The sequence below is a fragment of the Cnephaeus nilssonii genome (assembly GCF_951640355.1).
Source record: "Cnephaeus nilssonii genome assembly, chromosome: 21".
Lineage (NCBI taxonomy): Eukaryota > Metazoa > Chordata > Mammalia > Chiroptera > Vespertilionidae > Cnephaeus > Cnephaeus nilssonii.
The window spans coordinates 14310611-14335358 of NC_137092.1; the positions used below are offsets into that span (position 1 = coordinate 14310611).

General features: G+C 48.5%; 1 protein-coding gene across 1 annotated transcript; it reads right to left on the reverse strand.

The window, feature by feature from the left end:
* Positions 1-1029: 1029 nt before the first annotated feature.
* On the reverse strand, positions 1030-23668 carry LOC307093753 (protein S100-A7-like; the record flags this gene model as incomplete). Its single annotated transcript, XM_079762043.1, has 3 exons — positions 23564-23668; positions 2097-2254; positions 1030-1194 (listed from the first exon to the last, which is right to left on the reverse strand). Exons 1-3 carry the CDS (start codon positions 23601-23603, stop codon positions 1030-1032), a joined length of 363 nt encoding a protein of 120 aa, XP_079618169.1. The 5' UTR covers positions 23604-23668.
* Between the last annotated feature and the right edge of the window lie 1080 nt (positions 23669-24748).

Here is a 24748-nt window from a genome sequence, read left to right on the forward strand (position 1 = left end):
TCTGTGGCAGAGCCAGCGCTTGCTCAGGCAGCCCCTGCGTCTTCTTTCTAAATGCTCGGCCTCTCCCACCTTGCCTGGCCTGAAAGAGCCTGTGGGTGATGGCACATCTCTTTCCACGGCTAGCGGAGTGGGCTGTCACTGAAGACTCAGCATGAGCGCTCCACTCCTCCCTCGTGCCCTCTCCTCCCCGCTCCTCTTCAATCTTCTCTTCTCACTTGCTGCCCAGACACTCTGGACTCCAGCACTAGCTTTACTCCTCACGCCTGGAACACCCATCACTCTGTGCTCTCCCCAGACACCCAGCTCCCAGCATTTAGCAAACCATTGTGAGGATCAGCTCAGCAGACAGGGTGGCTCTCACCTCCGCAGGGACACCCACAGAGGCTAACACACACACACACACACACACACACACACACACACACACACACACACACGCCACAGGGACAGGACACAGCCCAGAAGCCCAGGACACAGGACAAGGGATGCAGTCCTCTGGGCACTGCTGAGTGTCCCGTGCACACTGACCAGTGCCCATGTGCCCCCAAAGCCCTCCACCCAATGCCTATTTCAGTGGTGCCATCTCCCCTATGTCCCTGGGGTCGTGCTGGGCAGGAGGGCAGAGGCTTGAGGCGCCGTGTTCACAGCTCCCTCGGCTCCTGCTCCCTGCAGTTCCTGGATTCCCAGATGCTGATTGAGCCTTGAGCAGGAAAAGCATGGCTGGGGCCAGCAGAATGCTCTGCACTGCTGACCCCGGGACCTGGCACGCTGGCTGCGCTAGGGAGCAGGGGCAGAGGTGGACAGAGGCCCTGCTGAGAGAGGTGGTCAGTTGTGCTGGAGACCAAAGGGAGGGCACCCTCCTGGCACATTCCTGGGTAATCCCCCATGGAGAATCCACAATTACATTCACCAAGAAGGCGCAGTTCTGACAGCATAAGTAGCCAAAGAAAAGCAGGAAACAGGCTGTATCTGAACAAGAGACACTTTATTGTTTCTTAGGGTTTCTGGAGGCCTCAGGCTGGGCTGGGCTCACTGTCCTCCCCCAGAACAGGGTGGGGATCCGTGGCTCTGATCGTGGTAGTCCGTGGCAATTTCCCCCAACACCGACAGGAACTCAGAAAACTCAATCTTCTTATCCTTATTCTTGTCCTTGTCCTCAAAGATATGATCCAAGAAATCGTTGCCCTTTTTGTCCTGTGAGAAAGACACGAAACAAGACAAATTCAATCCCAAAAGTGTTATGGGTGGAATAGGAGGAGGAGGCAGAGAGGGGGGAGAAGACCTGGAGCCGCACAGGTGTAGCCGGTGTGGGCCAGTGGAGGGTACCTGGGGATGAGGGGGACGTTAGCATTACCCTGCAGGTCACTGAGGGAGATTCCTTGGCCCACGTGTCAACGTGAATGAGAGACCCTAGTAGTGGTGAGGCTCTGATCAATGAGCTGGAGGGTGGGTGGTATTTAGACCCAGACCTGCTCCCCCCACCCACTTCCAGGACCCCATCTACCTAAGTTCTACCCAGAAACTAAAGATGGGCCCTACCCTTTGTCTCTTCATTCTTAACCCTCCTCTCCTATCTCCTATCTGCCTTCTGGAATCTTCCATGCTCAGTGCCCTCTTTTGCTCACCCACTCTCTGTGTCACCTAATAGCCTCTCTTTTTGTAATCAGTTCAGTATATTCTAACTGTCAGACTAAATCAGGTCTATGAATGAGCTTTTCATTGTAATGAAAGGTGTTAAATTTTATCAGCCATGGAATTTCTATCGCCTTCCCTTGGATCTCAGAGAACCTAATGGAGGCTTCTAGAGGCAGAGCCTGAACCTATGGGCTTCAGTCTCCTGGATGGAGAGTGACAAGTGGGAGGGGACCCACTCTTCACTCTCCTATTTGACCACCTAATAACCACCCTTGATCTCCAGATGCCTTTACTCTTGGCCACCTGTATCATTTCTCTCATCCTGATAAGTCAGGAGAGTCCTCTTAGGCCTTTTTGCAGATAAGAATATTGAGGATGAGAGAATGGGGTTAACTTGTCCAAGGTCCCACAGCAAAGTGTCCTCTGCCATGCCAGGACCTTGAGAAGTCACCCAGACTCACACAGGCCTTGAGGAATATAGGGAAATTCTCCTTCAGCATCTTCAACAGGCCCCGCTTGTCGATCTTGTCATCAGGTTTGGTGTATTTGTGGAACAGGGAGATCAAGTCCATCAGGGACTTCTCAACTTGATTTTGGCTCATCTTGGTTTTCAAGGAAGCTGTCAGAAAGAAAGACGGGGACCGTTGTTATCCTTCCCCCCAGGTGCGGGTCCCTAAGTCAGAACAATGGGGTGGGAACTGGGCATCCAGTGAAGTGAGGCTCAGGTGGAGCAGAAGGAACTGTATCACCTAGGAGGTGGGATAAGATGCTCACAAGGAGGAGAGTGTGACCAAGGCTGGGGCCTGGGCCCGTGCAGGTCAGGGCTCAGAGGAGGTAGAGGAGAACACAGAAGCCCACTGTGGACAGAACCACAGGAGGCAAAAGCAGAGAGGGTAGGGGTCAGCCACACGGAAAAGGACTGGCGTTTTAGTTGGGACCTGAACCAACTAAGGATGACTCCACTCTTCAAAGAACATCAAATCCATCTCTGCCAGTGTCAACATCAGGGTTGGAGTCACCGAGACCAAATAACTTCCTGACTAGTCTGGTCTGACCCGCCCTGGGCTGCTCTTAGAACAGGATCCCAAAGGAGCCCATCCTGAACATAAAGCTAGCTCTAAATTAAATGGGCCCTGGAGGCTCCCAGCGGTGAGTGTGAGTAGGATGGTGAGTGTGAACAGAGATACACAGCCCTGTCCTGAGCTCCAGCAGAGGTTTTCCTGGACCATCCCCACCAGTGGGAAAAGGGGACTGCAGAACAGAATTGGCATCATATTTGAAATAAATAGAAATACCTGCCTCCGTTTTAGACTCTTGGGTGGAATCACACTTAAGTAAAGAGGTCTAACTTCCCAAAGCCAGTACCTCCACCAATAGTCTGGATCCCAAGCAGAGAAATGGGACAGTGCAGCCCTCACATCCCAGACTTTCCAAAGCACCCAAGAAATGTGCATGGATCACACATGTGGGCATCTAACAAAAACTACCATTGTCTCCTGATCTGGGAGAAAGAACCTTGCTGCTATGTCCCTAAGTGAAACCACCTAAGGCCTTCTGTCAACTTGGCCAAGGCCAGAGCTGAGCCCTGTGCACAGAAGGTCACCAGTCATTCCCTCAGCTGGGGACGAGGTCCAAAACCTTAGTTGATGGGTCCCTGATCCATGTAGTGGCAGGTCTTCTCACCTGGGCAAGGTGAGTGGGCATCGCTGGCCTGGGTTTAGGAGAAACTTCAAGACTTTGGGAGAGACCCCCACTGTCCCCAGAGGTTGGGATGCACAATAGGTCCTCACCAAACCGGGGCCTGACAGTCAGGTGAGTCCAGAGAGAAAAGAAGACAAGGAGGAGAGGGAGGGTCATGTCCTCAGCTCCCACCAGGGATATTTCCAAAGAGTTGTCACAGAGGAGCCAATAGAGCAATGGGAGCATCGGTGCAGTCATCTTATAGATGAGGACCTCAGGACCCCAGTGGGATGAAGTCACACAGCCCCGTTACAGGCAGAGCCTCATTACATCTGGACCCAGGTTCCTGAATCCTCTCCCATCACCGCTTTCCCTACTCCTGCAGACAGCAGAACACACTGGGCCCTGAGCACCCCCTCTTACCCCCTGCAAAGAGTTGGGTGTATACTTACCGGAGCTGACAAGGTATCACTGAGGAGAAGGATGAGTGTGCTGTGCATTTGAGCAAAGACTGGGTCCTTTTATAAGGCTCTGTCTGGCTCATCCCAGGATCTGGGAGCCCTGGAGTCATGTTTTCTGTCTATTTTCTGGACCATTGCCCCACTCAGGTGAGTGTGACACACCTAGGAGTATGTGTTCAGCATGTCCTAGTAAAATTCCAGGCAACTCCCCAAGGACAACACCTACAGCTTTCTTCTGTCCCTCACTTAACCTGGGGATGGGTTGCAAAACACAGTGGGATATTGTCATAATGGGACGGGAATTGTGGTAGAGAAAACTGGGTTTCTGAACATAAAAAGGATGGGACTCTGAAAGGCAGCATGGTCTGTGTTTGCTCATCACCCAGTTCTTCCACAAGTTTGTTCTGACGTCTAACAAAACTCTCTCCAGTGGTTTATAAGTCCTTACCTATGCCAGGTATCACCTTACCTGCTGTATTGATATTCCTCTTAAACCTTCAAAACCGTAAGAGATGGTGCTCTTACCCTCATGTTGAGGACGGGGAGTTGAGGGAGTAAGAGGTAAGCAAAGTTCCTATGTGCACGAGGCTAATAGACAGCAAGGTCAAGATATGGTCCCAGAAAAGCCTGATTCCAAACCTCCCTCCTAACCCCACTACTAGACCTCTGGGGTCACTGCAGGGCCTGCAAACTCAAAGTCCAGGGGAGGGAGGCAGGGTCACCTCACTCCCCTCTTCACGTGGGGTCCTCACTGGAGCGCTGGGAGGGAAAGAGGTGGCATGACCCACAGTGACAGACCAGGTAGCACAGAGAGCATAGCACATTACCTGCAGGCGAGGGAAGACACCAGGTCAGAGCTCTGAGTCCTGGCATTAGCCCCACACTCTTGAACTTCACTTTGCAGCTCTGGGGGTTGCCTGAGCCTACCAAGGAAGCCACTGTCTGGACTCAGGGATGGTGACCACCATAAAATGAGCCAGCAGGAAACTGGGCAAAGTTGTGTCCCCTCCCATGATGATGCCTTCCTATAAATTCTTCAGTGATGTTCCTCTTTCCCTTATGCAGGACAGTCTGCTTAGGAGTCAGTGGCCATGCCCTAGGGTCTGCTGTGTCCCAACCTGCTGTGGAAAATCTAGTTTAGGTGCGGGAAATAGGAGCTTGGAGTTCAGGATGAGGCCTGGGGACCTCTAGGGAATGGCCCTGCTGACTCATTGAGGACTTCTTGTTCCTACTCTCTGCTCCCCTTAGAACATCCTCCCATAAGTAAGGGGACTGCTCAGGCATTGGGCACCCTGGGACCGGGCCCACCGCTGAGCCCAGGTCAGGCCCTCCCAATGCATTGGGCCTCCAGACTGCAGCCTGTCCTTTCTGTCCCCAGTTATGTCCACATCTGCACCAGCACCAGACCTCTCTGGTTCACTGGCTTAATTGTATAGTATTCCTTTGTGTGGATGTGACATAATTTTCTATAATTCTGCTTCAGATACCACATGCTCTTCATTTTCTTGTCTTCTTTTAGATGGTTTCCAGCTCAGGTGACTAGAGATTTTGACCTCTGACCTCATGTTCCCCTGGGGATCAGCCACCCTGTCTGGTGAGGTATGTGGAAAGGGCCCAGGGCAGGCCCTGGTTGTGTAAGTCCTGGGTGTTTAATGAATGAGCGGGGGATGAGCCCAGGTCCCAGGGACCAACTTCAAAACAACTCTGTTTGCTGTGAGAGGCATTAGTGTTTTCAACTCTGTGACTAACAGCCAAGTCCCACCCCAGCATCTCCCTTATCACTCCCACCACCAGGAAGGCTATAGGTATCTTCCAATCCCTGAGCCAATAGTCCTTTGGCAACATGGTCTTCACATCCAGGTCAATCACTTGGAACCATCTCGCAAGCATTTACTGTTTATCCTGAGCCACTCTTTCATTCATCCCAATGGACTCTGGACCCCAGCTGTCCTTGGCTGTTTGAAGCTGAGACCTGGACCATTTGTTCAAAGTACAAAATTTAAGGAAAATCCATTGAGCACCACTCACTGTGCTTTAGGATGAACATATGGCAAGAAAATTTTATTACGTATGTATCTCTTCTCAATGCTCACACTTTAGAAGTGAAGACTCAAAGAATAAAATAGAAACTGTGGATGTTGGAGATGTACAGTGACACCCTGTATAACCCAAGAAGAGAGGGGTAACTTTCTGGGGCGGAGAGGTGGACTGAGATACCTTAGATGTGGCATTTGAATGAATGTCAACACCTAGTGTTCAAGCAAGCAAACCAGGGAAAGAGATTCCAGACCATGACATGTGAGCAAAACTACAGCGCAGCACAGACATGACATCAGGAGGACAGAAACAAGTCTAGAGCCAAGAATGTTGGAAGTGAGAGGTTTGGGACAGGCACCAACTATGTCCAACCCAGTACCAACCCCCCTTCTGAACTAACAGAGCCCAGTTTTGCGTGGGGGTTGGAGTGCCCAGTACCTCCATGTATGTGGAGTCTCGTCTAAGCCATTTGGAGAGTCCTGTCCCTGCTTTCCCTGTGCCCCTTGCAACCAAGAGTGAACATGTGTCCCACCAGTTCTGCCCAATGAAACTGAGTGAAGCTGGGCCAGGCTTCTGGGGCTCTGCTTTTCTGACAGAAGAGGACAGGGAGAGCTGGCCCTGCCCTGCCTCAACCCATGCCTGGGTTGCTGGTCCTGGACACAGGCAGTCATCAAAAAAAAATGTTCCTTCCCTTAATGTCACTATCAAGCCCCACATATCACGTGAGCCTCCTCTAATTCCTAGCCATGAAAGGTAGCATTCATCTGACCTGTGTCTTTATTTGCTTCATGGGAGTTTCTGTTTTTTGTTTGTTTGTTCTTTTGTCCCATCAGAAGGGACAAAATACCTTATTCAGCCGGGGTATGGGAGTGTCATTTCTCTCTTTAACCTCAGAGCTGAGCAGGCCACCCACAAGAGGAGTTGCTGGGACAGTGGTTTTATGAAAGGGGATCTGCCATACGCAGAGAAGAGCTTCGAGTCTCACCGCTTCGGAGCAAGAAGAATGGACTCCTGCTGAGCGGGGTAGGAAGCGGTAGTCAGGACAGACGGAAGGAAGGCTGGACGGAGGGCAGGAATGTAACACTAGTTGGAGAATGAGAGTTCAGGACCAGAGACAGCGTAACTCCCTGTATTTCTTTCCTGTTGCTTCTCTAACAAATTGGCACAAACTTGATGGCTTAAAACAAAGCAAACACACAACAGTTCAGGAGGCCATACGTCCCAATGAGCTAAAATCAGGGTGCCAGCAGGGTCATGTTCCTTTCAGGTGCCCTAGAGCCATAGTCGGCAAACTGCGGCTCTCGAGCCACATGCGGCCCTTTGGCCCCTTGAGTGTGGCTCTTCCACAAAATACCACGGCCTGGGCGAGTCTATTTTGAAGAAGTGGCGTTAGAAGAAGTTTAAGTTTAAAAAATTTGGCTCTCAAAAGAAATTTCAATCGTTGTCCTGTTGATATTTGGCTCTGTGGACTAATGAGTTTGCCGACCACTGCCCTAGCCCGTTTGGCTCAGTGGATAGAGCATCGGCCTGCGGACCAAAGAGTCCCTGGTTCGATTCTGGTCAAGGGCATGTACCTCAGTTGCAGGCTCCTTCCTGGCCCAGGCCCTAGTCTGGGCTTGTGCAAGAGGCAACCAATCCATGTGTTTCTCTCACATCAATATTTCTCTCTGTATTTCCCTCTCTCTTTCCCTCTCTGTAAAAAAAAAAAAAAAAAAAAAATCAATGGAAAAATATCAAGTGAGGGTTTTTTAAAAATTCTTACCTTAATCACATCTGCACAACCCTTTTTGCCGTGCAAGGTGACATATTCAAAAAATATGGGGATTGGAATGTGGACATCATGGGGGAGAAGTATTATTCCCCCCGCCCCGCCCCCCATGAGTTAGTGCCTAGACATGGGACTGCCTCATGACCTCAGGGTCCTGTGAAATCTCTTGAAATCCCAGCATCTCCCTTCATAGCAGCTGTAACATTATTTGGGAGACAGAATAGGCAATTATTCAAGAGGCATCTCCCATTTTTAACAATATTAATAACCGCCCCCCATTGCTTCATCTAATTCAAGTATGAAAAGAACCAAGATTCATATGTCACTCAGTATAACTCCGAAAGCATGACCTTAACCATTACCCTGTACAACCACCCCACTTCTAAATCTAACAGTGAGCCCTCGCCTAATTCCTGGGAATTCTTTGACAATGAAAACACAACTATATTTTCAGTTCTGAGTTCTGGGTGATAGCTGAGCTCACTGCCCCACCTGCCCAGTTAATGACGCTGCCCTGTGAGTCTCCCAGAATGCCAACTTCCCTGGCTCCTACTGTGATATAAAAGCTGGATTATTCCATAAGTCTGCACAGGCTGTCGGCTTTCAAGGAGATCATCTTGGGGGGAACAGGTAAACAGAAAAATAGAATATGGTGTGAAATATATTGTGTGTAAACTCAGGGTGGGATGGGAGTGTGACTTAGATAAGGCTTCCTGCAGAAAGACCTAAAATAACAAGGATGAGTGTGTGGAGGAACAGGAAAGGTCGAGAACTGAGAACTGGAGCCTCCAGGAAAGGCTTGACTAACTGTCCCCAGCCTGGTACTTGAGGGAATTATGAAATTGCAGGAAGAATTGTAGGTTCACACTTAGGCTAGAGAATTAAGGAGATAGAGCATCCCCTCAGGCCATCCCTGACACTGGGATCCCCGAGGGAGCCCATGGGGATGTCCATGTATAAATGTCTGAGAGGCCTTCCCTTTCCTCTCCCCATGGGAGGATCAAATGTATAAAGAGAGAGAACGTAAAACCATCACAGCCTGGTAAAAAGAAAAGAACTTGAGACTGGAGGTTCTGGTGAATTTAAAGAACATACGAAATAAAAAAATAAGAGAGGGGACAGTAGAAAGGCTAGCGTTGGTGTTCAAAGAACGGGATTAGAGCAGAAGACTTCAGAAAGGCACAGTCCTGCATCTGATACAGGGTCCCGAGGATCATGTGCGAGGTGTTCCTGAAGAGCAGAGGAGCAGAAAGTCATGGGCTGAGGTTCTCACAGGACGGTGCAAGTAGGATGAAACATGTCCATGCAGTTAACTCACCCCACAGGGTTGATGTTGGTGGGATGGAGTGGAAAATTGAGAGATGGCCTACCCCACAGGAAGGTCAAAGTCGCTCTCTGTTAAATTATCTAGGGTGAGGGGAGGTAGAAAAGGGTAAAGGGGGGATAAATGGTGATGGAAGGAAACTTGACTTGGAATGGTGCGCACACAATACAGAGATGGTATATTATAGAATTGTACCCCCAGAAACCGATATAATTTCATTAACCAATGTCACCCCAATAAATTCAATTTTAAGAAATCATTAAAATGTAAATGCTCCCTGATTACCTGCTGACACTTGGTGGTGACTAATTAGCATCCAGCTGAGAGCAAGGCCCTGGGAAAGACACGTGAGATGTGAAGAGGAGTTGGATGGAGGACCTGAAGGGAGGGATGGGAGAGGTCCTAGGAGACACTCTGCCTCCTCCTCAGCTCCCCTGTCGGAAGGACTCCAGAGAAACCACTACCAGCCTTAGGCATTTCTTAAAACCCCTCCTCACCCTGGGAACCAGGAACCTCACCCTCCACATCCCTGTTCTCAGCCCAGGATCTTGGCTACACCTGCCATACCATAGGCACGGCCCTGCTTGGGAAGGGTTCCTGCGAACAGTTAGCACTTGGATGTTGGCACCAACCAATGCAGGTGAGTCCGATGATCTTACTGACTAATTATGCTTTGGCACAACCTGCCGCTGTGGAGCCCAGGCCTTGCTCAAGCCTTTCCCCACCCCCAAATTCTGCACACACACACCCCCGGAGCTGTAACCGTGATGTCCCTTCACACCACCCCCATCTCAGAGCCCTGCCACCCAGATTGTTTGTCTCCTGCCTTCTCAGCAGAGGCCGTGTCCTCCTCCCTCAGACTCTATCACCCTTGAGGGCGAGAGCTCTCCTTTCTCCCTGGGTTGTCCTTGGGGAGAAGGTTGTCTACTTCCACAGCTGGCACTTATTCAGGGCAGGGCTCAGTCTTCCCACTCAGAGGGGGAGCTTCCTGGGGGCCTCCCCTGCTTCTGTCTATCTCTAGACCCTGCTTCAGACCTCTAGGCCCAGAATGCAGAGGAAGGGAGACAGGTGCCCTCATCCTAGCTCCTCAGGGATCGAAGATTGGGGGGGAGGATCCCATCAAGCCAGCAAAGAAAGGAGATGAGCAGGTCAGCTTTCAAGTGTTGCCAAGAGCTGACATGGTGTGATCCCTCAATTGGCAATTATTGGCAAGCTACTCAGAGCCAGGTCTAATCAGATTAATATTGACTCTTCCCACAACCTCACCTCAGCAATTTAGCTGGATTTGCACGTAGCTACAGTCAAATGAGGCACAAATCTGACTCCAGTGGCAGGTAAGCTTTTCTTAAAGGGCTCAATCTAGGGATTTAATAAAATTATCATAAAGAAATCTCCAACCCTGGCCGGTTTGGCTCAGTGGATGGAGCATCAGCCTGGGGAATGGGGGGTCTCGGGTTTGATTCCAGTCAAGGGCATGTACCTTGGTTGCAGGCACATCCCCAGTGGGGGGTATGCAGGAGGCAGCTGATAGATGGTTCTCTCTCACTGATATTTCTAATCTCTATCTCTCTCCCTTTCTCTCTGTAAAAAATAAATAAAATATATTTTTTTAAAAAGAGTATTTGGGGGATTATTGTTTGTAACAGCAAAAAAAGGAAGTAGTCTCTCTGCCAGGAGATATGAATAAATAGGAAAATTCCAGAAGAATGGATAAATATATTGCAAATTTCATAAAATGAAAGAGAACACACAAGCCTGTACTATGTAATAGTGAAAATTAATGAACTAACACTATACACATCCACATGGTGAATCTCACAAAGATAACACTAAACAACGATAAATCAAGTTCAGAAGTGTAAAGTTTTAAAATAATACTAATACAAAAAGGAATAATAAACACCAAATTCAAGATGTCAGTTTTGTTGAATGTGAGGCAAGAAGGAGGGGCAATGGGACTACAGAGGACTCACCTGTATTTGTAATAGTTTATATGTTTTTTTAATGGTGGTAAAATACACATGATGTAAAATGTACCATTTTTATGTGTAGAATTCAGTGGTTTTAAGTACTGTGCAACCATCACCACCATCCATCTCCAGAACTCTTTTCATCTTGCAAAACTGAAACTCTGTGCCCATTAAACACTAACTCACCATTCTGCCTTCCCCCAGCCCCTGACAACCACCATTCTGCTTTCTGTCTCAGTGAATTTGACTACACTGAGTACCTCATATAAGTGGAATTATACAGTATTTGTCTCTTTGTGACTGGCTTATTTCATTAGCATAATGACCTCAAAGTTCGTCCATGTTGTAGCATGTGTCAGAATGTCCTTCCTTTTTAAGGCTGAATAATATTTCATTGTATGTATGTACTCTGCTTTGCATATCTCTCCAGTGACACTTGGGTTGCTTCCACCTTTTGACTATTGTGAATAATGCTGCTATGAACATGGGTGTACAAATAACTTTTCGAAACCATGCTTTCAATTATTTTTGAAAATAGGAACTGCTGATAATATGGTAATTCTGTTTTTAATTTTTTTGAGGAAACTCCATACTGTTTCCATTTTACATTCCCACTAGCAGTGCAAAAGGTTCCAGTTTCTTCACATCCTCCCCAACACTTACTATTTTCTATTATAGAATCACATGGTTTTTATATGTTTAATATTTCGAGTTACTGCCGTATTGTTTTTCACAGCAGCTACATCATTTTACATTCTTACACCAACAGAGCACAAAAGTCCCAATTTCTCCCTATCCTTATCAACACTTGTTTTTTTGACATTAGCCATCCTAATAGTGTGAGGTGATATCCCTTTGTGGTTTTGATTTACACTTGCATTTCCCTAAATATTAGTGATGTAGAACATCTTTTCATGTGCTTATTGACCATTTGTGTACCTTCTTTAAAGAATTGTCTATTCAAGTCCATTGCCCATTTTTTAAATTGGTTTGTTTATTTTGTTGTTGTTAACTTATAGGCGTTCTTTATATATCGCACATATTAACCCCTCATCAGATATATAATTTGTAAATATTGTCTCCTGTTTCATAGGTTGCCTTTTCACTCTCTTGATTGTGTCCTTTGATGCACAGTTTTAGTGTGTGTGTGTGTGTGTGTGTGTGTGTGAATCCTCACCCGAGGCTATTTGTGTGGGCTGATGCTCTAACCACTTAACAACACCAGCCATGGCAACATTTTATTTTAATGTAGTTCAATTTATCTATTTCTTTTGCTGCATGAGCTTTTGGTGTTGTATCCAAAAAATCATTGCCAAATTCAATGTCATGAAGATTTCCTCCCATGTTTTCTTACGAGTTTTATAGTTTCAGCGCTTGCATTTAGGACTTTGGCAATTGTTTATATCTTAAGCTGGTAGGTCCTTCGGGCATTCCTTGTGTTATCTGTTATATGGTGTGGTGGGTGTGTGCATAGGTCTTCCGTTGCTCCTCCTGCTTTCCTAAGACCATCTGAGACAAGCTCTCCTTGTCAGTATCTCTGGTGCTGCTACCTAGAAATCAACACGTGTATATCTTACTACAGATATTGCCTTCTTCTCTGTCTCTGAGGTAAAACCAAGTAGGAAGCAAATCTCACCTAAAGAATGGGATATTTGCGGGAACCGATTTGGCTCAGTGGATAGAGTGTCGGCCTACGGACTGAAGGGTCCCAGTTTCGATTCTGGTCAAGGGCATGTACCTTGGTTGCGGGCACATCCCCAGTGGGGGGTGTGCAGGAGGCAGCTGATCTATGTTTCTCTCTCATCGATGTTTCTAACTCTATATCCCTCTCCCTTCCTCTCTGTAAAAAATCAGTAAAATATATTAAAAAAAAAAAAAAGAATGGGATATTTACCCCATCCAAGTGCTAGTCACTCGAAACACCAACAGCGCCGAGCTAGAAGCTCTTCTCAAAGTACTGGGAGTCAGAGAGGCCAACTATACATCTGTGTTGGTAGAATGACACTCCCTTCCACCAACCTCTTCCCCTGAGTCTTCTGCAAGTGCCCTGGAGTCACCAGGAAAGAAAAAAACCCAGAGTTGGGCCTCCTTATGCAAGGGCTTGAACATATTATAGAAATTATAATTAGAACATTCTGGAAGACACACCTGGAAGGAAGCTCAGATGTGCCAATGTTTTCACTATATTAAAATCACATGTACCAAGTGCCAGGCTCATGATGCAAGGGTTCTGTGTGGTGGAAAGACGTGGGAGACACTGTCCCTCTGCTAAAGAAACAACCTAGCGAAGGAGGCTGATGTGTGTAATCTCATGGTGAACAACACTAGCCTGAGGGCCGAACACAATGTGAATTCTAGTTCCTTTACTTCCTAGCCTTGTGACCTCGCTAAGTCACTTCTCCTTTCAAATGGGGCTAACAATACTCACTCCACAGAGTTGTTAGGGATTAAACACGATGATACTTGTAAAGTGGTTAGTAAACAGTCTGACATGTGGTGAAGGTGATATCAACAATAGCAGCAGGACCATGTGATGGCATCAGGCTTACATTCAATCCCATCTACAGCTAAGCAGCAGAGGAAAAGGGCCGATTAAAATAGTGCTAGAGATTCTGCCTGGGTGTGAAGTGGGAGACTGGAAACCCCAGCTCCTTAGACCATCTTAGCTTCCATGGGTGATCATCTCAATGAACAGAGAATATCATTAATGATAAAGAAACATCTCTGTCATACAACATGGCATCTCACCCCAAGCCAAGTGCCTCATCTGAGGAAACAGCCATCCTTCCCAACAACTGAAAAAAACTTATCTGTGTTAGACTTATTGAGTAACAGCATGTCGATCGCCAGTGGAACATCTTGAAGGACTTTGGAGGATACAAATAGTTAACACTTATATAGGGTGTACTTGGTGTCAGGTATTGTTCTAAGGGCTTTCTGCATTTTAATTCATTTAACCCTCACAATACATGGAAGAGGTAGGAACTATTATTGTCACCCCACTTTATAGATGTGGAAACTGAGGCACACTGGGGTTAAGTAATTTGCCCAAGGTCACATAGGTAGTAAAAGCAGAGCCTGTATTTGAACTCAGACAGTCTAGCTCTAGAGTTGATGTTCTTAATTGCTAGACTTTCGTACCTATTTTAAATAAGCTTGTTTTTATGTCTCATGCTACCTTCTTTGTGAGTCATGACTCTACAGTAGCAGAAGTGGCAGTGGGTGGCAGTGTTAGTGGCAGTTGGAGGAGGTGGCAAGAGGGTAAGTATAATCAGAGTTCAAGGGCATGAAAGGGGACATTCAACCAGTAGAGTGAAGCTGCAAAACCTGAGGGCTCTAAAATCCAACCTTGAAATTCATTAAAGTTCTCCCTTGATCCTAAAAGCTGAGCTGTCCTTTTCCTTCTGGATCCAGACGTGAGGAGGTGCAGAACTGATAAAGAGGGACCGAGACTGTTCCCCCATTTCTCACCCACTCGACTTTCCTCCTGCATCTCAGCCAGGCAGAGAAGCAGATCAAACACTGTCACGGCGTCTGAAACACCACCAGATAGGCTTCCTTCCTGCAGATTAATTCTTACGTCAGTCCTGGTAGTCCTTCGTAGATTATAAACCCTCTTGATCCCATTTAGTCTCAGGACAATAGGACGATTTGGTTCTGTTTCTGAGCCAGCCCCACAGTCCAATGTTAATCCCTCTGAATGACTGAATGAGAGGTGACTCATTTTGTTTTGGTTTTTCACTGCTGCTCCTGCTGTTAACCCTGCACCTGTCAGAAGTTAGGGCAATAGCATGTGGACAATGACTAAAAACTCAGGACAAAACTCAGCAAGAAGGGGGAGTGAACAGTCCCAGAGTGCCAACTAGGTGCCAGGCTCTGCTTTAACTCTCTAAATACCCAGTGCCCGTTTCTGGGCGAGGAAACCAAAGATTGAAAGAGAGGTTGATCTCTCTGAAGTCACACAGAGCTTGAGTTGTGGCTCCAGCTGGAGTCAGTCTCCCCACAGCCCAGGACATGCTGCTGGTTTACAGGTGGTGAGACCCAGGCTGGGAGAGATCGGCTCGCCCAAGGCTACACAGCTGATGGGCGCAAAACCAAGTGTTAACAGAGTCCTGAACCCTAACCCCGACACCCATGCCTTTTTTGGAGTGTGGGGGGCTCTGTTTATTCCTGAGAGAGGCAATACTTACGCAACTTGCTGACCACTTAGTGGACAAGCAGGGAATTTTCTGACACACAAGATTGGATAGGGGGTCCCTGAGGTGGGAGATCCCAGTGTATGGAGGTTGGGCTCTGGAGGAAAACACACCCTCACCCCCACGCATGTTTAAAAGACCCCATCTCAAGCCCAAGGTGAGTCACCTCACCTCCATCCAACTCTGTGCTCAGTCCAGGCCCTGGGGTACACCGAAGGAGGTAAGGTCCCCACTCAGCCCACTGGCCCCCCAGGGGCTCTGGGAACTCCTGGGGTGGCAAAATGGCCTGACTTTAGGAGACTTGCTATTTTGCTCCTAAACCCTCACCTTTTGGGTCCATTCCTTGAATCCTCCTGTTAGGCCTTTTCCCTGCTGAGTACACCTGATCCCCTCCCTCCATCTAGCACCCCATCCAGTTTATATCCACCCCCACCCCAAAGGCTCTCCAGCACAGGCCTTATCAGAGCATTGGGTCCCCAGGTCCTCTCAAAGATGGGAACCGCCTGAGGGCGGGGCTGTTTCTTCCCCCTCCGATCGGCTCTGCTATTTGCTCCACCTGCCCTGCTCTCCTCCGGCTGCTAAAGGCAAGATGTTTGAATCTGAAAATTCATTAAAGAGAGAGGGGTTCTGGTCCCGGTTCCCCATTTCCACCCATGTCCAGGAGTGTCTGGCCTGTGGGGGGGGGGGGGGGTTCCCCGCAGAGGAGGATACAATGATACAAACCAGCCTCCACCCTGTGGGTTCAAGGTGGCTCCTTGAGGTTGAAACTGGCAAGAGGAAAAAGAGAGACTGAGGTGGCTTTGATCTCAGATTTAAGTAAACCCCAGAACGGGGTGCCGTGTGGGGGAATCAGGTGGGGCCTTCCTCACACCCACTACACAACCCACGGTTCTGCTCTGGGACCCAACTTATAGGCCAACTTTAACCCCAGGAGCTCTCCTCCTCTTCCTCCGGCAAGCCCCAAGAATTTGCTTTTCTTCCTCTCCTCTGCCAACTCCGCGGCCCCTTCCTCCTTGGGATGGCAGCAGCCATCCTCCGTGGCCACCAGTCCCCGCCCCCACTTCCATGACAAAAGCTGAAACACCAAAAACATTCCAAAGCTTCCTTGGCATCTAGAAGGGGCCAGCGGAACCAGGTCTGGCCAGTGACCTGAAGGAGAGCCTTCTGGAGAGGTTATGGGAAAGGTTTCCTGCTTTGGTAAGAAAAGGATGTTGGAAGACCATGTCCCCTGCCCTTCCTTCTTCCTTTAGCTGCTGTCATTGGAGGGGCCATGCTCCTTGCCGCTGGAGCGCCTTTCTTGAGGGGAGCGGAAAGAATTGCAGAGTAACTGGCATGGTTGAGCAGCAGAATCAACCAAAGCAAGAACCTCTGACATTGTTATATGAAATAATAAGCTTCTATTTATAACTTTAAGTGGGTTAGTCTGTGTTTTTGCAACCAAAAGCATCCTAATTGCTGAAGAGTGCTCCTTCCCAGCTGCCGTCCGTGCAGCGGCCCAGAAACCAGACATCATCCACAAGGCCCAACCACGCTCCGGTGAAGGGGCTCACGTGGGCTGCGCGCCTGCCTCCTGCTTAGATCACTAACGGAAGGAGAGACTGAGCAAACACGTGGAAACCTGAGCCTAGAATCAGATCACCAGATCCCAAAGGGAGGTCTGCGGCGATAAGGTCGGGAGAAACGGTGCCCACGTTACCCAGTTTGGCTTTTTCCACTGATGCAGCTTGGCGTCATATTCCTACTCTCTTCTAAATAATATAAATATATGTCTACTGTCTTCTCAATGTGACCTCTTCCTTCTGTAACTTCCTGCTTAGTAGGTCGCCGCTTCTGATCTTATCAATTCTAAACCCCTCCTGCCCTTGCACGCAAGGCCTTGCACACACAGTCCACTCCCGCTCACACTGCTCTGGTGTGACAGGTCTCACAGTCCCACCCTATGCCCTCCTGCAGGCTGTGCCCCCGAGGGGATACCTCCCTCCCCCTCTCGCCCACCCAGGACCTCCACCTTCTAAAGCTCAGGCCAAGCCCCACTTGCTCTGCAAGGCCTCCCTCACCACAGCAACCCCCCCCCCCCCCTTGACCTCTTCCACCACAGCTTGAGATTTCACTTCCTCCCACATTGTTCAGTCTGTAATTACACTCATCATCGTTGACCTGCCACGAATATTTATTGCCTGTCACAAAAACCAGGAACCTACTCCCTGAGTCATGGCCCCAGAGGACAGAGGACATAAAGACCACCTGCTCGCAGATTCTCCAGCATGGGGGCGGGGGCGGGGGGGGGGGGAGCAAGTCTCTGCCTGTTTCAATTCTGACTCCAAGGACAGGGCCACAACAATTTTATTTGTGAACAGCATGTTCTCCAGGATGTTCCCAATGCAGAGCCAATCTGCCATCATCTAAAGAAGCACATCCCATAAATAATGACTAATGCGTTTAACAAAGCAGGGGTAGCTTCTGGTATTTGCTGTTCACAGGTATTAGAGCAGCGATTTTCAACCGGTGTGCCGCCAGAATTTTTGAAACGTGCAATACCTGACTCTTTAGTCAGGGGCACTGACCTCTTTTCCCTTAGATTGTCAAACAAAAAATGACAACAGCCAACATAACAATAGCCATCTGGTATGAATGAATCAAAATTATACCTTTTTTTTTTTTTTTTTGTCAGATCGGCCAAAAATGTAATACATTTTTTGGTGTGCTGCAGACTTTTAGCAATTACTTTAAGTGTGCCATGAGATGAAGAAGGTTGAAAATCACTGTGTTAGAGTATCATCCATCCATAATACCACAAACACCATCCCCAGCCATTTCAAACCTATCCAGCACCTACCTCCAAAATATTTTAAGTTTTTGTGTTTTTTTCTCAACCAGAATCTGTACATTAACATTTCTAAATTGCATTTGTTAACTACATGTCAACAGGGGTCTTCATGTCCATTGCGACTGCACCCCCCCCCCCCCCCCCCCCCGTGCAGATTCCATCCACGGATGTCCAAAGCTCTCCCCAAGACGCCTACAACTTTTGGGAGGCTTAACATTCTCTTGCTCATCTCTGCCTCTGGAGGCTGTTTTCATGCATGAAATATCTGTCCTATACCAGGAGTCACATGCAAAAGTCAATATTTCCCTCCATTTCATCCAAAACAAAACACAAGTGAAAACAGGCAATGCACATGATGTTGCTAAATATTTGGAAGGGAGAATCTCAGGGAAGACTCTCATCAGTCAAGAAAGAAAGCCAGCGGACTCTCCTGAGATCAGAGAAAAGACAGAATGCACTGGAAGAGTATGCTCCTCGTCAAAACCAGGTGTTACTAGGAGGTGGGTGGAGATGGAGGAAAAGTCAACTTTCCCCACTCAGAACCTAGTAAAACAGAAGCTAAACATTTCTGGTGGGCAAGCCCAGGAAACTACACAACTCCCCCCTTCCAGTCCCAGATGTGTAGCAGAATGGTGGGGAACCTTGCTAGCTTCCCTCACCTTTGCATCCACTAGCTCCCTCCAAACCATTCTCCACCCTCTTTCTGAGAGCCTCCTAAATCTGAACCAGCTTCCCCCTTATTCCCTCCCTCCTCCACCTGTCCTCTCTCCTAGGAAAAGAATGTGCTGCCCCCTCCTGGCCTACCCTGGACTGCTTTGCAGCCAGCTCCTTTGGTCCTGCCTGCTCTTCCAAGGGAAGGGCAAGGGGGGATCCATGTTGGGCTCACTCTGGCCCACCCAGAGAGAAGCCCTATCTTACCATTGGACCAACAACTCCAGTGGGCAGGGGCTGTCTCCCTCTCAGAGCAGGACTGGCTCCTCCCCGCCACTGAACTAGGAGCTTCCCGCGGGTCACTCTGAGGTTAAGGCCATAGCCTCTCCTTCTCGTGGGTTCCTAAGGCCAGTAAGGGGTTAGTGGAGCAGGTTAACTGTCCAGCAACAAAGGGAGGGCGAACATAGTAGGAGAACTCCCAGCTGGGAGGACAGGCTGGTCCCAGGGACAGTCTGGGGTCACGTCTGCTCTGAACTTTGCTGAGACAAAGAGGATCCACTCCCAAGGTATGCTGAATTTTCACAGAGGTTAATCCCATTATTAAAGTGCAGAGTAGGTAAGCTTCCTTCTCATTGCTGTATGGCTTCCCCACCCCTCCTCCCATGAGAGCAGGCACTGACCTCACCTCTCCCCAGGATGCAGAGCCTTTGTTACCCGAGTAACCTGTGCTTCATCCCAACCCCATTTCTTCACCTCCTCATATATACTCTGGGCTCCTCAGACAACATCATGGACCAGCCACACAGGCCATGGTAGACACATACCAGGGATTTTTGAGGGTCCTCAGCCTGAGTCCACACCCCAAATCCAGCTCAGAGGATCCAAAAACTTCAAAACAGTTTGGGTGGTTAGGTTCTGAGAGGCCAGTAGGGAAAGGTCCAAATCTCCTGCACACCCCCCACTGGAGATCGAGCGCAAAACCTGGGCATGTGCCCTGACCAGGAATCGAACCGTGACCTCCTGGTTCATAGGTCAATGCTCAACCACTGAGCCACACTGGCCAGGCTTGAATTGTTCCTTTATAGATAACATTTTTCTCCTTACTTTTGCAAGAGCCTGTCTAGGCATATCTTCGTTTTTCTAAATTTTGCCTGGATTGCAGTAAGCCCCTTTTCTACACATTCTTGTATCTTTTTCAGCTCAGGGGTGTTTCCTTTCTTTGTGTTGTAAATAATTACTTCTGCTCTGTTTATTCTGGCCTCTTCCACAAGAACACCACAACCAGAGCTGGATGGTGCTAAAATTAAGAGTCCAGTTGTGGGCCCTGGTTGCTAATGGTTAGAGCATCGGCCTGCGCACTGAAGGGTTATGGGTTTGATCCCTGGTCAAGGGCATTTTTCTGGGTTGCAGGTTCGATCCCAGGCCCCAGCCGAGATGCATGCAGGAAGTAACCAATCAATGGGTCTCTCACATCTATGTTCCTCTCCCTCCCTCCCCCCATTTCTCTCTCTCTCTAAAAATCAATCAATACATTTATTTTATTTTTTAAAGTTAGGAGGCTCAAAGAATCATGAGAGGAAGAGAAGAGACGTCCACTGAAGGAGCATCCCCAACTGCCCTGGGACTTTCCCCACCTGAAAACCCTAAACAGCCTGCAGGCAGGAGGCCGGCCGGGTAATGAGGACTCTGGTCTTCCTGAGGAGCAGGGCAAAGGGCCCTCCCTACCCTTCCGCCCCTCCCCCAGCTTCTCTTAGGCTTCTCTGTGTGTGTCCCTGCTCACCCCCAGGACTAGCTTCCTAGGTAAGTCTCAAGATGCCAGGAGGACGGAGGTGCTATCTCCAGGCGTGCCATCACAGCCTCCTGGCCAGCCACTGCCCACCTGGGGCACCCTAGACTCTCTACCCTCCACGCCGTCTCCCTCACACCCATTGAATCCTGTATGTTCATCTTTGCACACATGTCTGCCCTCTTCCTGACACCGCGCTGCAGTCCAGGTCATCTCTTCACTACCCTGCCCCCGCCCCCAGCACGGTCCACCAGCTTCCTGGTGGGCGGCCTGTCCCCTCTCCAAGTCCCCCTTGCCAAGCTCCAGGCTTTCACCAAGTCACCACCCTAATCAAAATCTTCAATACCCGCCCCCACACACAGCTCAGAGACAGGGCTTTCAAACATTCCTTTAGAACCATTTCTTAAAATAAAGCTGATATATGAAAAATGTGGAGCTCTGGCTGAAATGGGGTACAGGGCCAGGAGACTCCCCCATTGAGCCAGCACCCCACTACGGGAAAATCTCTAAACCACCTGTGGGGCTTCACTAGAGCTTTTGTAGTCCAAAATCCACTAGATCCTATCAAACTGGCTGAAAGTTTCTAAAGTGGTCCTGCCTAAGGCTGTCCCTGCCGGGAAAGGCTGCTCTCCTTCCCTGCTAATGGGAAGTGTGAATTGTTAATGCCTTGGTGGAAAGTAATAGAGCAATAGCTATTTAAATTAAATATGTATATGTCCTTCAATTAAGCAGTTTCATTCCTGGGAGTCTGTACTAATGAAATAAAAGCATCAGTCCTTAAGAATGTGTATACTAGGTGTACCGGTGAATAATGCGGATTTTTTTCACTAGATGGAGTTGCACATATGTTGATATATATGTGATTTGACATGTATGCTATTTTGTTGTATTGCTCCTTCAGATGACCACTTGTTCCGATCGATGGCACAAGCACTTTGTGAGCAGCACTTCAAAACGTACGAAGAAGTGGAAAATTGGGTCTCTGAATGGTTTGCCTCAAAACAAAGAAAAGTTCTATTGGCACAGTATCCACAAACTACCTGAAAGATGGGGGAAATGTGTAGCTAGCGATGGACATTACTTTTGATGTTTCTTTTGAAATTATCGTGTTTTCTTTGATTACAAAATCCGCATTTTTAACCGGTAAAGGTCAATCCGCATTTTTAACCGGTATCTGCATTATTAACCGGTACAACTAGTACAGTGTGCCCTCCCTCTCAGGAGCACGCCGCGCCTTCCCCCTCTCTCTCTTCTTCTCCCAAGACCCTTTACATTTGCCCTTCTCCGTCCTGAGCTCCATGGGTCCTTCTTCTGCCTCTGTAACTTGTTTTCTGAGCCTACACAGCCCAGCTGTTTCACTTCTACCACCTTTGTAACTTTCTATGTAAACTTTCTCTTATAATTTGGGGGCAAAAAAGAATGTGTATACAAAGATGTTTATTCAGCAATATTATTATTGCTTGTAGTGAAAAAAAATGGGAGTAGGAAATGCCACGATTAGGGATATAGGAAATGGTCAGATAAATTGTGGTGCTTACATGCTGTGGAATAATATACAGCCATTAAAAAAATTAGTTCTCTACCAGTTAGCTTGAAGGAATTTTATTTTTTCTTTTGTTTTTCTTTTTATTGATTGATTTTTAGAGAGAGATTTGTTGTTCCACTTACTTATGCATTCATTCATTGATTTTTTTTTTAATCCTCACCCGAGGATATTTTTCCATTGATTTCTAGAGCTCGTGGAAGGAAGGGAGGCAAGGTAGGGGGAGAGAGAGAGAGAGGGGGGGAGAGAGAGAGAGAGAGAGAGAGAGAGAGAGAGAGAGAATCATCTACAGAGAGAGATACATCTACTGGTTGTCACCCTCATGTGCCCCAACAGGGGCTGGGAAACCTGCAACCAAGGTACGTGCCCTTGACTGGGAATCAAACCCACGACCCTTCGGTCTGCAGGCCGACGCCCTAACCACTGAGCTCCCAGCCAGGGCCATTCATTGATTCTTGTATGTGCCCTGACCAGGGATCAAATCTGCAACCTTCGTGTATTGGGCAATGCTCTAACCAACAGAGTACTTGGTTAGGGCTGGAATTTTCATGATCTGTTGCTAAATAGAGGAAAAATAAAATGAGAGAAATATTTATCATGATCCATTTTAAAATAATGCAATAAAAACATTCCTTATGTTCCACTTTGTGGGGAACTATGTTTATAAAGGGTGGCATTGTCCTGGCCGGTGTGACTCAGTTGGTTGGGCGTTGTCCTGTGCACAGAACATTGTTAGTCCGATGCCAGGATTGTGGGCTCGATCCCCTGTAGGGAGCATGCAGGAGGCAGCCCACGGATGTTATGCTCCTACATCAATGTTTCTCTCTTCTCCTTTCCTCCCTCCCTTCCTCTCCTCTCTCTTTAAAAATCAATAAACTGTTCTTTTAAAAAATACGATAAAAAAGTAAGTGGCGCCATTGCTGCTGGTGTACCTTCATGGGATGGTGAGAAAAGCATTTCATGGGCCCACGCACAAGAGACTGTGGTGTGGCGAGATTTACTCAGGTGGAAGTAGAATGCTGTGCCTGGGTTTCCAATTTCCCATCCCATCCATCCTGACATGAAAAAAAATCCAGTCTTGTCTTCATTGAGGCCAAGACAAAGGCCTGTGTCCAGAGTTTCTGTTTCTGGACGTATTAAATCTTAGTCCTTTGGAGCCTATGCGGTTTGCCGCAGGCCTCAGGTGGCCACTAGACTTGCATGGCTGCACGTATCACTGGGAGAGAGAGAGAGAGAGAAAGGCATTGTTCCCTGGGTTTATATTACCTCCTGCTTGGGAAAGACCAGGTGTTTTTGCAAAATAACCAATCAACTTCCCGCTCTTACTGAGGCCCACCCCAGTTTACAGAAATGAGCTGTGGTGCAGCTGCTTCAGCTGCCAAGATGACTAGGTTATAGATAGGATGGTTGTCGGTTATGCACAGCAAGGGAACACGCAGCCGCAGCTAGAGGGAACAGCAGTTCCCACGGTGCCACCAGCTGGCGAGCTGGACTCCCTGGATCAACCTCAGGGGGTGATGCCCCAGCTCACATCTGAACCCCTCCCTGTCCTCTAAGTCCGGATTCTGCTCCACAGCTCAAAAGATCCACTGACCACTTCACAATGCCTGGAGGCAAATGCAATAAAAATGGCCAGTCTATGCTCCTCTCCGCACCCACTCCCACGCTCTGACAGCTGCACTCACCAGATTCCATTGTGAATATTGCTTCCTCTTGCCTGGCCATTGTGGCTCAGTGTTTGAGAGTCAACCTGCGAACCAGGAAGTCACAGTTCAATTCCCAGCCAGGGCACATGCCCTGTAGCAGAGGTATCTGAGGTATCGATGATTTTCTGTCATCATTTATGTTTCTATCTCTCCCTCTCCCTTCCTCTCTTAAATCAATAAAAATATATATTTTTTAAATGTTGCTTCCTCTCACCCATCCACACCCCCTCCAAAATACCCTTAAATATCATGACCTCAAAGCCAACAAAAGATTTGCTCTTTGTTCGGGGGTTGTTTTATTGTTTAAATTCATACTCCTGTCCCCCCTCACTACTGTGGATGTGCCTGGTTCTATAGCGGGGGGGGGGGAGGGGGGGCTGTGCACGTTTGTTGATTCTCTTCAACCTCTTGGCTGGCTCACCCACCCGATCTGTGAAAATGAAGCGGTGACGGCCTTCCCTGAGCCCTCCCCTCAGCTGTGGGTCCTCGCCCACAGAAACAACCCCTCCTCCCTCTTTGTACGAAGGTCTTCTTGGCTCTGAAAGCAGGATGGGGAGGGACAGGATGCAGATTTTATTTGTCTTTGCAAACGGACTTGTTCATCGGAGGTGTGTCTCAGATGCAGTTGAGTTCCTTTATTTGGGGGTTGGTTGCTGGAAGCCAAAAGAACCCCCTGCTGACATTTCCTGGGCGCCCAAGCCCTGTCCTCCTCGTCACAGGAAAGTCTCCCTCATAGCCAGGGTTGTGGTGCCACCAGCATGGGCCTCTCCCCAGGGGTTCAAGAAAACGAACCCCAACTCTCCCCACAGTGTCCTGCTTTCTGCCCACACGAGGGCGCTTGCTCCACACCCCAAATAACCGGCCACTGCGGGCCAGGAGGTACTTTTCCAAAGGCGGTTGAATAGAGCCAAGGCGTGGCCGTGGCTGGGCAGACCAGGCGCTCAGGCCCAGGGTCCCTTCCTGTTGTCCAACCATGCAAGTTTCTACTCCCTGGGGGCAGAGACAACTAGAGAGGGAGGGACTCCAAAAGGTGATGCTCCCAGCCTCCTCAGGACTGTCCACTCACCCCGACCCCATGGAGGAGAAAGACCCACTTTCATGAAGTTGGGCCCCCAGGAAAGTGGGGAGGTGAGTAAGAGGGGCCTGGAGGGGACAGAACTGGGA